Source organism: Chlorocebus sabaeus, chromosome 17 (genome assembly GCF_047675955.1).
Source record: "Chlorocebus sabaeus isolate Y175 chromosome 17, mChlSab1.0.hap1, whole genome shotgun sequence".
NCBI classification, from domain to species: Eukaryota; Metazoa; Chordata; class Mammalia; order Primates; family Cercopithecidae; genus Chlorocebus; species Chlorocebus sabaeus.
In genome coordinates, this window is record NC_132920.1 from 31,479,436 (window position 1) to 31,492,975 (window position 13,540).

General features: G+C 47.8%; 1 protein-coding gene across 4 annotated transcripts; it reads right to left on the reverse strand.

The window, feature by feature from the left end:
- Positions 1–7,263: 7,263 nt before the first annotated feature.
- Positions 7,264–12,693, reverse strand: LOC119622861 (class I histocompatibility antigen, Gogo-B*0103 alpha chain-like). Of its 4 annotated transcripts, XM_073005843.1 has the most exons (8): positions 12,570–12,693; positions 12,172–12,441; positions 11,651–11,926; positions 10,800–11,075; positions 10,579–10,695; positions 10,105–10,137; positions 9,951–9,998; positions 9,363–9,786 (listed from the first exon to the last, which is right to left on the reverse strand). In XM_073005843.1, the coding sequence occupies exons 1-7, from the start codon at positions 12,631–12,633 to the stop codon at positions 9,955–9,957; spliced, it is 1,080 nt and encodes a 359-aa protein (XP_072861944.1). In that variant the 5' UTR covers positions 12,634–12,693; the 3' UTR covers positions 9,363–9,786; positions 9,951–9,954. The 4 variants fall into 4 exon arrangements, with proteins under 4 accessions (XP_072861942.1, XP_072861944.1, XP_072861941.1 ...); XM_073005841.1 differs by lacking the exon at positions 9,363–9,786 and adding an exon at positions 7,264–7,711 and having other exon boundaries at positions 9,951–10,137; XM_073005840.1 differs by having other exon boundaries at positions 9,951–10,137.
- Between the last annotated feature and the right edge of the window lie 847 nt (positions 12,694–13,540).

Below are 13,540 nucleotides of genomic sequence, written 5' to 3' on the forward strand. Positions count from 1 at the left end.
AAAAAAAAAAAAAAAAAAAGATGTTGCTTGTCTGTCTCCTCATTTGCATTGTTTCCAGTGAAATAACTGCTGACATCTTTATTATTTTTTTTTTCACTTTCTGTTTTTTTTAAAATTTTCTCTCCTTCTATGGCTTGCAACAAATACATGTTTTTTTCACCCACAATTATAGAGTGAACATGAGCAACAATTTATAGAGAGGGCTTTTGACTATTGGTTGTAAATTTTTAGAAACAGTTGTTTGCTCTTTGTTTTATTAGGTCAAAGGCTAATTTCCTCAGAGTATTCTTATATTGAAGAATGTCATAAACAATTTTATCTGTGATCTTGGCTGAACCATGGTGCCCAGATAGGTGATCAAGCATTATTCTGGATGATTTGTGAGGATATTTCTTGGATAATATTAACACATAAATAGCTAGACTGAGTAAAGCAGATTGATGCCTATAATATGGGTGGGGTACATCCAATTCATTGAAGATATAAATTAAATAAAACACTGACCTTCCTCAAGGAAGATGGAACTCTGCAGCAGACAGCACTGGGATTTGAACTGCAGTATCAGTCAACTGACCCACAAACAGCTGGTTGGTTTGTGTACAGCATTTGCAAGATGAATGGGCAACATCCTATTTGGAAGTCTACCACTTTGATCAAAGAAGATGAAAACAGAACAGCTCTTGTGGACTGATTTGCATGGTGTTTTCTTAGCAGTGGTGGAAGAACTGAACAATGATAAAGCTCCTATGTTTTGGTTTTTACTGACTTGCAGATAGTGACTAATGGCCTGGTCATATAATTAATCAGGAGAGCAATGGGAAAGTTGCCTATGAAAAAATCCCTGTATGAGACAGTCTTATGGAAATCACTATGGTAATTTGAGAGGCTCACTAATGTAAGACATGTGGATTCCTGATGTAGAGTGAATGTTGTTCTTGACTGAATCTCTCATCAATGTGTGATCCCCAGCATTAAAGGTGGGACATGGAGGGAGGGGATTGGATCATGGGGGCAATTTCTCATGAATGGTTTAGCACCATCCCCTCAGTGCTGTTCAATGCCGCTCAGAATAACTCCCTTCCAGGTTTGGAAGGTGATTGCAGTCAACAAGCATTTACCTCCAAGAGTTTGCCAGGTGCACGTGTAATTCCAGCTGTGAGAGTGACTGAGGCAGAAGGATAGCTTGAGTCCAGAGAGTAGAGCTTAGCCTGAGCAACATTTGATCCTAGCCAAGGAAACATATCAAGACCACATCTAAAAAAAAATAAATCCACATGTTTGCTTGTGGATTTAATTCTACTTAATTCACCTGGGTCCATGAATTAAGTAGACACTAGGGGCTGTAGCAATGCAGAGAGAGGTGGAATCAAGACATATTCCTCTTGCATTCCCCACTTCACAGGCACAAAATACCCATAAGAAGTGTTTTCTTTAACAACAACAAAAACACAGAGACAGCATATGGCTACATGGCAGATTATCTTAAGGGAAGGCCTTGAAAATACATAGGTGGCAAGTTAGACTGATACCAGTAGCCCCAAGAGGCAGCAAATGGGTCTTGGCAAGAATAGATACTTACATAGAGTGGAATTTGTTCAACTGGTGGTAGGTGTGCTACCAAACTGAATGGGGTCCATTCACCTGGTGCAGTAAAGGCAAACATCCACACTGACATTTTGTTGTGGGAGAAAGGAGGGCATTTATATGTAGGGTGCCAAGCAAGGAGAATCAGGCAACTCACACTTAAGACCCAACCTCCTTGATGGGTTACAAGCAAAGGTTTTTAAAGGCAGGGCTAATTAGGAAAGCAGAGTTACAGACATCATAAAACTGTGCATGGAAATTATACATTGGTTTGGCCTTAAAAGTCAGAATATCCTGATGAGGGAGCTTACAGGTCACAGGTAGATTTAAAGATCCTCTGATTTGTGTTTGATAAGGAAGCAAAGCTTCTTTACATAGTTGGGGCCAGTAGAAAGGAATGTTCAGGCCTAGCCTATGGGCTTGACTCTCTCCAGGCCTCCCAGGAAAAAATTTAGAACAAAGAACGGGGGTCAGAGTTCAGTCCTCAGTTTCCCCTTTTCTGAGGTCTCCCTGTCAGTGGATTTATTAGGTGGGATTCCATGTTTCTGAAAAACAACTCAGGGACATATATTAAGATGTTATTGTCAGTTTGTATAGAGATTCAAACATCTTGTGACTTTAACTTCCTTGGCTATTGTTTTAAGCTATCATTACCTTCTTACTTATAAAGTCACTCACTTACTTTTTAGGGCTGGCTGGGTGCCTGGGATTTCTCTTGAGGAAACTGAAGGTTTTCCTTTATTTCCATGTTGGGAGGCCCTGGTAGGCTTCTAAGAGAGGTCCCTCCTTTATCTCAGATGCACATGGTTGGAGTACTACAAAAGAACTTGAATGGGAGGTACAGCAACCATGTGGACCACCGAGTCACATCTCTTTACACCAGAAAATGCTCAAAATGTCCAATAATGGTCAGAGTAATGTCCTCCTCAAAGGAAGAGTTCCATAGAGAATTAAAATAGTCAACTGAAACACTAGATGTATAAAGCAAGAGAACAAGGGGCTTGTCTCCCCAAGAGAAAGGGGAAACAAGCATAAAGATTGGGCTTGTACACCTTCATGACTGTGTTCACATGAGAGTATCCTCTCTTTTCCTGGTGGATCAGGGAAAGGTGCTGGTGTGATCTACATATATTCCTTCCCATGGGGGGAGGACACTGGAATAATGACTGTAATTCACCTCAACTTGCTTTTCTCATCCCTGATGCAGTGGTCCCAGGACTAGGGAAGCAAATAGAGTCCAGAAACAGGAATTATTCCCAAGCAAGAAACTGTAAATATATTTTATGTCCTTTATGTAATAATTCCTAAGGGCCTGGAGAAGTAGGTTGTGCCTTCACTGCACCTGGCAAAGTTGGGGCTAACACTGAATGCAGCTGTATTGCCTGGGGTCAGATAGCCACCCAGTTCTCTACCTGCATAACCCTCCCCTCTATGAACTGGAATGGATGACGGGAGACACTTGCTAGAACAGTATTGGTCCCTGCAGTCCAAGCCAGCACAGCAGTAGAACCTAGTGTTCCTTCCGAAATTGTAAATGTTTAGTATAAATGAAGAGAAGGAGATATTTTAGCTGAGGGTAAATGAATGAACACCTGGGTTATGTAATGAGGAAAATCCAATGTTACATGAACTACTCGAAAGAGGTATAAGTAGGAGAGAGTATTGTCTCTTATCTCAATTTCACCAGATGCCTGAAAGGGTGCAGCCATATGTTGCTGAGACTATTCCTATTTTTGGACTACACTGGCATAATTGTTAATGACCAAAGAGGATTCTGGTAATGTACCAGGATATTTTCACTGTTATGATTCTTCTGGTGTAGGAGATCTGTGATTGGCCAGACACAGTGGCTCATGCTTGTAATTCCGTCAGTTTGGGAGGCAATGGTAGGAACATCGTTTAAGGTCAGGATTTGAGACCAGCCTCTGCAAAATAGTGAGACCCATTCCTATAAAATATTTAAAAATTAGTTGGGCATGGTGGTGTGCACCTGTAATGCTATCTACTCAGGAGGCCGAGGCAGAAGGATCACTTGAGTCCAGGAATTTGAGGTTACAGTGAGCTATGATTGTGCCACTGCATTCTACCCTGGGCAACAGAGCAAGAGATTAACTCTAAAATAAAATAATAAATACTATAAAAAGAGATAATGTGGTCAAAATCAGGGTGTGATCTGTCGTCCAATAAAAATATGTGGTCTTTGTCCCTGTTTCCTGACAACCGAGTTCTAGAACATTGGCAATCTCTTCAGTGATAAACATAACTTCAATATGGCAATGAGATGACTATGGGGTGAGGGGCTCCTAGATAGCTTTAGAATGGGAGCTGGTTGCCAGAATCACGAAGCTGCGATTAGAGGATTGGAACTTTTAGCCCCATCCCTAAAGTCTGGGAAAGAAAGAGAGGCTCAAGGTTGAGTTCAGTCACACAATGGCCGGTGATTTAATTAATCTTGCCAAACAATGAAATTTACATAGAAACCTCTAGAGATTGGGTTTCGAACAGCTTCCCAATTGGTGAGCACATCCGTGTGTCCACGTGCTGGTGAACTCTATCTCCATGGGGACAGAGGCTCCTGTGCTCAGAGCCCTTCCAGACCTCACCCTGTGCACCTCTTCATCTGGCTGCCCATTTACATCCTTTATAACTGCTGTGGTTTGAATGTTTCCCAAAAAGAGCATCTGTTGGATATTTTATCCCGAATGCAACATTTTTAAGAAATGGGACCTTTGAGAGGTGATTGGACCATCAGAGCTCTGCCTTCATTAATGAATTAAGACTCATCATAAAAGGACCTGAGGCTGTGAGTTTGACCTCCTTTTCCCCCTACCTCTCATCCTCTCTTGCCCTTTTGTTTTCTACCAGATACAGTCCCTTGATTTGAGAATTCCCATCCTTGACACCATGAATGAAACAAATTTCTGTTTGTTATAAGTGATCCAGTCTCAGGTGTTCTGCTATAGTGGCATAATTTAAACCAGGGGTCCCTAACCCCCGGGCTGCGGACTGGTACAAATTTCTGGCCTGGTAGGAACCAGACCGCACAGCAGGAGGTGAGCAGTAGGCGAGAGAGCATGAGCATGACCACCAGAGTTCCGCCTCCTGTCAGATCAGTGGCGGAATTAGATTCTCATAGAAGCACGAACCCTATTGTGAGCTCTGCATGCGAGAGATCTAGGTTGCATGCTCCTTATGAAACACTAATGCCTGGTCATCTGAGGTGCAACAGTGTCATCCAAAACCATTTCCCTCTGCCTTCCGCCACCTCCACTGGTCCGTGGAAAAACTGTCTTCCGTGAAACCGGTCTCGGGTGCCAAAAAGGTGGGGATTTAAGCTATAAAAATAAAAGAACTGCAATACTGAGTGTGAATGGAAAATAAAATTTCAGGACTCCAAATTCACTATACCAAAGGGAAAAGTTAAGTTTGGAGACTGAGTGATGGAAAAACTGCCTTTCTTTTGTTCCTAAACAAATAACTGCAAAGATAGAAGACCCCATATCTCCCCAGGTGGCCTCCCTCACAAACTACTCACAAGGTAATTCCTTGTGGGCCCCAACATCTTTACTCTAAAACAGGGTTTTGTTGAATTTCCCCCTGACAGTGTAAATTAACAGCTTATCTTCACAGGTACAAGACAAAGACAAGACTAGACATCATCCCTTCACCCACCAGGTGACTTTTCTTCCCAAGGTTTACTTTATCTTATGTAAAATGCAGATTTACTGAGCACGAGATGAATGCATAGTTGACTGTTTTTCCCTCTCCTGGCTGCTCTTTCCCCTATAAATATTGCAGTCCTCAAAACCCTGTTAGGAAAAAGCATGGGCCACAGATGCTACAATGATTTGTGTCTCTGTTTCCAAGGTGCATCTTCAGCTCGGCAAAATAAACTTCTAAACTGACCGAGACCTGTCTCAGACGTTTTTTCATTTACATGACTATAGCAACGTCCTAAGTTCTTTGAGTTAGTTTAAGAATTATCAGTCCTTGGGAGGTGAGAGACCCCTGCCTTTGCAGCCATGATAGACAGAAGTGCAGGTAACCTGGGACCCGATACTTGGGACTTGCATCTGAAGTGAGGACAGACTTGTGGGACTGAGCCCTTAAACCTGTGGAGCCTGAGGTGAACTCCAGGTAGGTAGTGTCAGAATTGAGTCGAACTCTAGGACTCCCAGCTGCTGTTGGAGAATCAGAAATTTGGGTGGAGGAAAACCCCATCACCATCCCACAGAGAGAAACTTAGAGTAAGAGTAAGCAAGCATGCCTCTATCTTTTTGGTCCCAGAGGAAAAGATAAACAAAATATAAGCATTTACTTCGCGTCCCTAATCTATTAAACACAGGTTACTACCAGCTGTTCATTGTCCAGACGTGGAGTGGTCCTACCTCTAACCTAGAAGTTAGGATTTTTTAGGCCATTGAGGGTGTCACATAAAAACTAATAAATGTTAGAGATTCTCTCCCCAGAAATATTTCCACACACAAGAAAATATAGATATTAATATAAAACATTGGTGTGGACCCAGAACCTCTGAGGTCTTACAAACCTGGGTGTTTTAATCCTAGTAAGAGACAATGCTGAGGAAAGATGTTTGAATAATCATTTCATCATCACACAATGCCACTCCAATAATCTAGACTATAAACTGGGATAGACAAAAACTTGATGTAATAATCTATCCTGAAGGGATATGTTATTTATTAGTCTTGGCTCATTCAGCCACTCTGCGTGCCTACCAGGTACCAGATAAAGTTCTCTTCCTGGATCACTGCTCCAATAATTAAAATTTGTCACTTTTTCCCACCCCTCACACTCCGGCACTTGAACCCTCTTACTACACCAGAATTCCACACTGTCAATAAAAAGAGTCAAACTCGGTAACGTATTTGAAGAGATTAATTTTGAGCCAAAAATGAGGGACCACATCCCATGACACAGTCCTCAGGAGACCCTGAGAACATGTGCTCAAGGTGGTTGGGGCATAGGTTGGTTTTATATATTTTAGGAACATATGAGACATCAATAAGCTATACATTGTTTCAATCCAGAAAGTTGGGACAATTTGAAGCAAGTAAGGTTCCGGGGGTAGTGCTTCTGGGTTACAAGTAGATTTTTAATTTTTCTGATTGGCAATTGGTTGAGTTACTATCAATAGAAAGGAACGTCTGGGTTATGATAAGAGGTTGTGGAGACCCAAGTTTTCTCATGCAGATGACGCCTCCAGGTGCCAGGCTTCAGAGAGAATAGATTGTAAATGTTTCTGATCAGACTGAAGGTCTGTGTTGGTGGCAAATGCTGGTCAGCTTTCCTGAATTCCAAAAGGGAAGAGGGCATAATGAGGCATGTTCAACACCTGCTTCCCATGGTGGCCTCAGCCAGTCTTTCAGGTTAACTTTTGAGTACCCTGGCTGAGGGTGTCAATTGAGACTGTTAGGAGGGGGTGGCTTTGATGTTTATTTTTGGTTTACAACATGTAAAATATTGAGAGGAGACAGACACCACCTCCCTCCCTGGAAGAGGACAACATTCCAGTCACCCATGCAGTTGATCATGGACATGCGTCTTAAGCTCCACCAGTCTGATGACCACCTGCTGAAGAGGTGTCACTGTCCTAGGTAAATACTAAGGGTGTGTCATCTCATGCCAAGAAGATTAAGGACACTGACACACGAGGAGTGAATTTAGGAGCAAAGCGTTTAATAGGCAAAAGAAAGACAAAGGGGAACAGCTCTCTTCTTGTGAGAGAGAGGGGCACCCAAAAGGGAATTCCGGCCTGGAATGGGAGTGCATCGGATTTTACAGGCAGGCTTGAGGAGATGGTGTCTGATTTATGTAGGGCCTACAGGTTGGTTGGACCAGGTGTGATATTTACATAGTGCAAGTGGAAGGCTGTTCACCCCACCCTCATCCTATTATGCAAATGGGCTTTCCACTTGGCCAGCGCCATGTTGTCTGCTCCTTACTGTAAGGAAGGAGCCCGGCAAAGAGAAGGGAAGATGGAGTCGCCATTGTGATCATGCCCAGTCCCAGGTGTCCGATTCCTATTTGCACAGCTGCCGGCATTCACCCGTGCAAGCTTCCAGCTTACTTGTCTATGTCTGAAGCTTGATATTACAGGCTGCACCTTGTTAGAAAAGAAAATAATTTGGAGCCAGCTTTTCATTAAAAGCCTTCCGTACCCTCACTAGCTGTCCAAATAATTTCTTAACTCCTATATCGCTGCCAGACTCTGAGCCAGAATGAGGTGACAAGAGAGGCTGGGACTGTGCAGAAAACATTTTAGTAAAGATGGCTGAGTGGCAGTAGTGATGTCCAGTTTCCAGGTGCAGCAGTGACATCTGTCCTGGCCTCAGGGTCCAGTGTCCAGCACCAGGGTGTCAGAGGTGTGAGCAGTGGCATCTGTGCTCAGCAGCAGGGGCATTTGTTCCTAGGAGGGACCTGATCCAGGGTGGGCTGTGGATTCTGTTCCTGGATGTGTAGGTTCCAGCCTGCTTCTGTGGCCTTCCCCACAATAAAACTAGCCCCCAATACCAGATATACGACTTTATGTGTACATTACAGAAATCTGTTTTCCATAGTTTGCTCCAAGAAGTGAGTGGGAAATGAGTCTGTGGATGGGTGTCAAAGAGTGGCATTCAGAGGTGTTCCTTGTGTGAGAGCCACATCCTGAATTCTCTACCTGGCCTCTACTCCACTGTGGAGGGAACAACAGGGAATGTCAAATCTCATAACTGATGATATACATCCTCCCTTTTCTTACTGTGAGAAAAATCCTCTTTTTAACAGGTTTGAAAACCCACCCCATCCACCCACCCTGGGCACTCTCTGATCTCAGTGGTTCCCAATCTGGCTGAGCAACAGGATTGCTGGCTGGAGCTTAGAAAATACTCAGGCCACTCCCCAGAACCCCTGTCTCAGAGTATTATGCATACGACCAAGGAATCGTTTATATAACAAGCCCTAGAGGTGAGGCTGATGCTCAGACATGTGGGATCCTGCTGTTCTTGATACTCCAAGTGTAATCTGGAGAACAGCAACATGAACTCCAGCCTTGTCATAAATACAGAATCTGTAGCTCCACTCAGACTTCCTGGATCTCAGCACCACGTCCAGGTGATCCCTGTACACATGGAAGTTCCTTGTCTAAGTGTCCTCTAGACTTGGGGTCAGAACTGTGCAGTCTGCTCTGGGTGTGGTCTGATCACATCCCTTACAACTGGAGGTCCAGGGTTCAGTCCTTGCCCTCATCGTTTTCCACAGTCAATCACTCCCTTGGTGCCCACCCCCCACAGCACACTGCAGCTCACATCCAGGTTCTCTCTTCAAGAAAGAACAGTCCTTGATGATGGGTCCAATTTCACAGAGAAACATAAGTCTAAATTAGACTGTGCTTTATAGATTCATGAGTTGGGATTGGATTCAGCATCAAGATCACGAGAACCAGGGCAGGGAGAGAGGGCAGGAGAGCAGAGCAGAACAGAAGCTCTAGAAGCAGGGCAGGAGGTGAATGACTCTGAAAATTTGTCTCAGAATGCACAGAGACCCCCGTGTTCAGGGGCCACCCTGGGCGATGTCTGAGCCTCTGTGGTCACAGTTCCCACTGGACAAGTTTCCACTGATGGGACAAGGACGATGGAGCAGTGAAGGTGACCCAGCTGAGGACTGACCCTATAAAGTCCATGAAGAACTGAACAGCAACTAGGCACAGGCCCCGTACACACTGGGCTCCTTCTCCACCCCCACCTGCAACAGACTCAACACAGCGAACATGCAGATTCTGGAGGGTTCTTAGGTCTTTATTTGCTCTCTCAAATTCTAGGGTTTACTTATTTAATTAATCCATCAATTTCTCATAGCAGATCTTTGGGAAAACAAATTTATATTCAGATTCTTAATTTCAGTAAGGAAGTAAGAAGTTGCAGCTCAGTGCACATAAAGTTGAGACTGAGATGGAGAAATCCAGCCCCACCTCTCTGGAACAGGAAAGATGACTGGGGAGGAAACACAGGTCAGCGTGGGAACAGGAGTCACGGTGGACACGGGGGTGGGCTGTCCCTCCACCTCCTCACATTATGCTAACAGGGACACAGACACATTCAGATGCCTTTGCAGAAAGAGATGCCAGAGTCTCTTCAAGTCACAAAAGGGAGGCGTGAAGAAATCCTGCATCTCAGTCCCACACAAGACAGTTGTCTCAGGCTACAGAAAACAACAGTCATGAACAAATTCAAGTCAGTCATGGTAAGTGATGACACTCTGAACAGCCCACCACACACTCGAAACGTCCGAATCAAAGAATCTCCATTATGCAGGACTTTCCCCTCTGTTCCCCCATCCCCCACTCTAGACCCCAAGAATCTCACCTTTTCAAGCAGTGAGAGACACATCAGAGCCCTGGACACTGTCGCTGGCTGGGGTAGAACAAAAACAGGAGCTGGTCAGAGCCCGCAGGAGACATGGGACAGGAGGAATTATGGGGTGGGTGAGCTCCTCCACACTCCCACCCCCACCACTTACACGCAGCCGGAGAGTAGCTCCCTCCTTTTCCACCTGTGGGAAGAAAATGTCCTGTGAGGGGACTGGGAGGAAGCAGGGTCATGAGATCTTAGAGGAACCTCCTAGTCTTGGACCCAAAAGAAATTTCCAAAACTATGACTACAGACCCAGGGCAGGATCAGCAAACAGGAGGAAAGCAGCTGTGTGTCCTGGATCAACTGTCCTCCTAAGGTCTGTCCTTAGCAGGGACCTTCCCTTGACTCGTGAATGCTGGAATCAGGACCCCAACAGCACAACCATCAAGGTGATACATCCGTCCTTCATTGTCACATGTGGTACACAAAAGAGTAAGTGCCGGCACACAGGGCCCCAGGCTGGGTTAGCCCCTGTGTGGATGCTGCTTCCCAGTAATGAGGCAGTGAACACTTCTACCTGGGGTTTGAAACTCCCAGTGGAACAAGAAAACCCAGACCCCACCCCTCACCCTTTCCCTACCTGAGTTCTTCCTCCTCCACATCACAGCAGCGACGACAGCTCCAGTGACCACAACTGCTAGGACAGCCAGGCCAGCAACAATGCCCACGATGGGGATGGTGGACTGGGAAGATGGCTCTGGGAAAGGAGGGGAAGATGAGGGTCCATGACCCTGCTGAAGGGCTCCAGAAGGGCTCCTACTTTCCCTGAGAACAGACATGACCCCTCATCCCCCTTCTTACCCCATCTTAGGGTGAGGGGCTCCGGCAGCCCCTCATGCTGCACATGGCATGTGTATCTCTGCTCTTCTCCAGAAGGCACCACCACAGCTCCCCACTTCTGGTAAGTTCCATCTCCTGCTGGCCTGGTCTCCACAAGCTCGGTGTCCTGAGTTTGCTCCTCCCCATCCCGCTGCCAGGTCAGTGTGATCTCCGCAGGGTAGAAGCCCAGGGCCCAGCACCTCAGGGTGGCCTCATGGTCAGAGACGGGGTGATGGGTCACGTGTGTCTTTGGGGGGTCTGATGGGAAGAGTCAGAAAATTCAGGCGCTTTGCATCTCTCATGGGACACCCCAGCAGCACGCATGTGACTACCCTGAGAGTGAACAGGACACCTGGGGTGGGGGAGGGAGCACAGAAGCCAGACACCAGCCTGGACACAGGCACCTGGGATAATCTCCTATTCCTTGGAAAGTTCTAGTCTCTGAGGGAGGAACAGGGACTTCTGGTCCTGATCTGACTGGAGGCCGAGGGACTCAGAAAAGCTGGAATCAGACCTTCAGACACATTGAGTGTGAGGCAGAGAACAAGGCCTGAGAGAAAAATTCACAGTGCCCAAAGTTGCTGCAGGAGTCAAAGGGGACCCCTGATCAGTATTCCAGGGACTGTCTTCCCCTCCATGTCCTCAGAGACGTCATCCCTTAATTGTCCTAGAGAGCAGAGGGGGCCCTCAGAGGAAATCAGGAAAAGTCATGCCATTCTCCATTCAAGGGAGGGCGACATTCTAGCGCTGATCCCATTTTCCTCTCCTCCTCATGGGAGGCCATCCCGGGCAATCTAGAGGTGATGGGGAAGGCTCCCCACTGCCCCTGGTACCCGCGCGCTGCAGCGTCTCCTCCCCGTTCTCCAGGTATCTGCGGAGCCACTCCACGCACGTCCCCTCCAGGTGGGCTCTTATCTGCTCTGCCTCGCGGGCCGCCTCCCACTTGCGCTGGGTGTTCTGAGCCGCCGTGTCCGCCGCGATCCAGGAGCGCAGGTCCCGGTTCAGGGCGATGTAATCCTGGCCGTCGTAGGCGAACCGATGATACCCGCGGAGGAGGCGCCCGTCGGGCCCCAGGTCGCAGCCAGACATCCACTGGAAGGTGTGAGACCCTGGCCCCGCCCCCGCGGTCAGCCCCGCCCACCGAGCCCCGGCCCGCCCCGACCAACCCGCGAGGACTTTGGCCTCAAGTGAAAATGAAACCGGGTAAAGGCGCCTGGGGCTCTCTCCGGTCGAGGGTCTGGGCGGGTCGCGCGGCCTCGGGGCGGATCTGGGACCCAGAGACTTGGGGAGACCCGGGCCGTCCGTGGGGGATGCGGAGGGGTCGTGACCTGCGTCCCGGGCCGGGGCCACTCACCGGCCTCGCTCTGGTTGTAGTAGCCGGGCACGGTCCGCAGGCACCCTCGGAAGGTCTGTGCGTTGGCCTTGGCGAGCCCTGTCTGCTCTTCCCAATACTCCGGCCCCTCCTGCTCCAACCACGGCGCCCGCGGCTCCATCCTCGGACTCTCGGCGTCGCTGTTGAACCGCAGGATCTGCGTGTTGTCCACGTAGCCCACGGAGATGAAGTGGGGCTCCCCGCGGCCGGGCCGGGACACGGCGGTGCTGAAGTACCTCAAGGAGTGCAAGCCTGGGGGCGAGGAGAGGCTGAGACCCGCCCGACCCTCCTCCCCGCGCGGCTCCCCGGGTCCTGAGCCCCCGCCTGCGGTCCCCTCGCTCCTCCCCGCAGAGGCCATTCCCTCCCGACCCCGCACGCACCCGCCCAGGTCTGGGTCAGGATCAGGGTCCCCGAGAGCAGCAGGAGGAGGGTTCGGGGCGCCATGACCGAATCTCGGCGTCTGAGGAGACTCTGAGTTCGGGTGGTTACATGGGGACTTTAGAACTGAGACCGCGGCGACGCTGATTGGCTTCTCTAAACATCCGACACCCCAGGAGAGTGGGACCTGGGACGCGTCACGAGTATCCTGGAAGAAGGACTCGACACATGTTGGGAGAAGTGAAACTAGGGGAATAGGGAATCCCTAACCTAGCGCCTCCCCAATGCAGATAAGGCCCGAGGCCCTGAGAGCCTAAGAGCCACGCCCAGGACCTGGGACTTCGTCCTGATCCCTCTTTTCCTATATCAAGCCTCTTTGACACCCTGTCTGCCTGAGTCCTGGACAAGTATCTATCTGTAGAAACCAGAGAGAGACTCCCAGGCTGCACCCAGCCCCTTCCCCTTCCCTACTCGTCCTGGAATCCCCGATCCTGAACTGGACTCCCTGCCTCCCACTCCATACCTCTCCCCTTGGACCTTTGTGCAGGGAAACTCACCACGGGGAACTTGATGCCAGAGAGTGAGCTCGCCCTGGGAATGGAGGTGTAGAGACAGAGGTTTTCTCTCTAAACCTGGTGAAGTTTTGTCTGAAGGCACCACGTAGAGATTCTCATAGAGACCAGTTTCCTTTTTGTTTATTAATACAGTAGGTAGCACAATATTGGTAATCCCTGAATGATTAGAATTCCAATGTGTAAAAGACCTGTGCCAAAGCAGCATTACAATTAAACTCTCAAAGCTCCTAAGTTTTACTTTCCCAGACTATGGATCGGTGACTCTGAGTTGTTGCATTTAAAATTATCTTCATTCCCTAGCCCGAGTTTCCCTGCGTGAGTCCAGAACATCTCTTGAATACAAAGAAGCAGAGTTTATTACTGTCTATTGCAACCGGGAGCCTGTAGTCATCACCTCA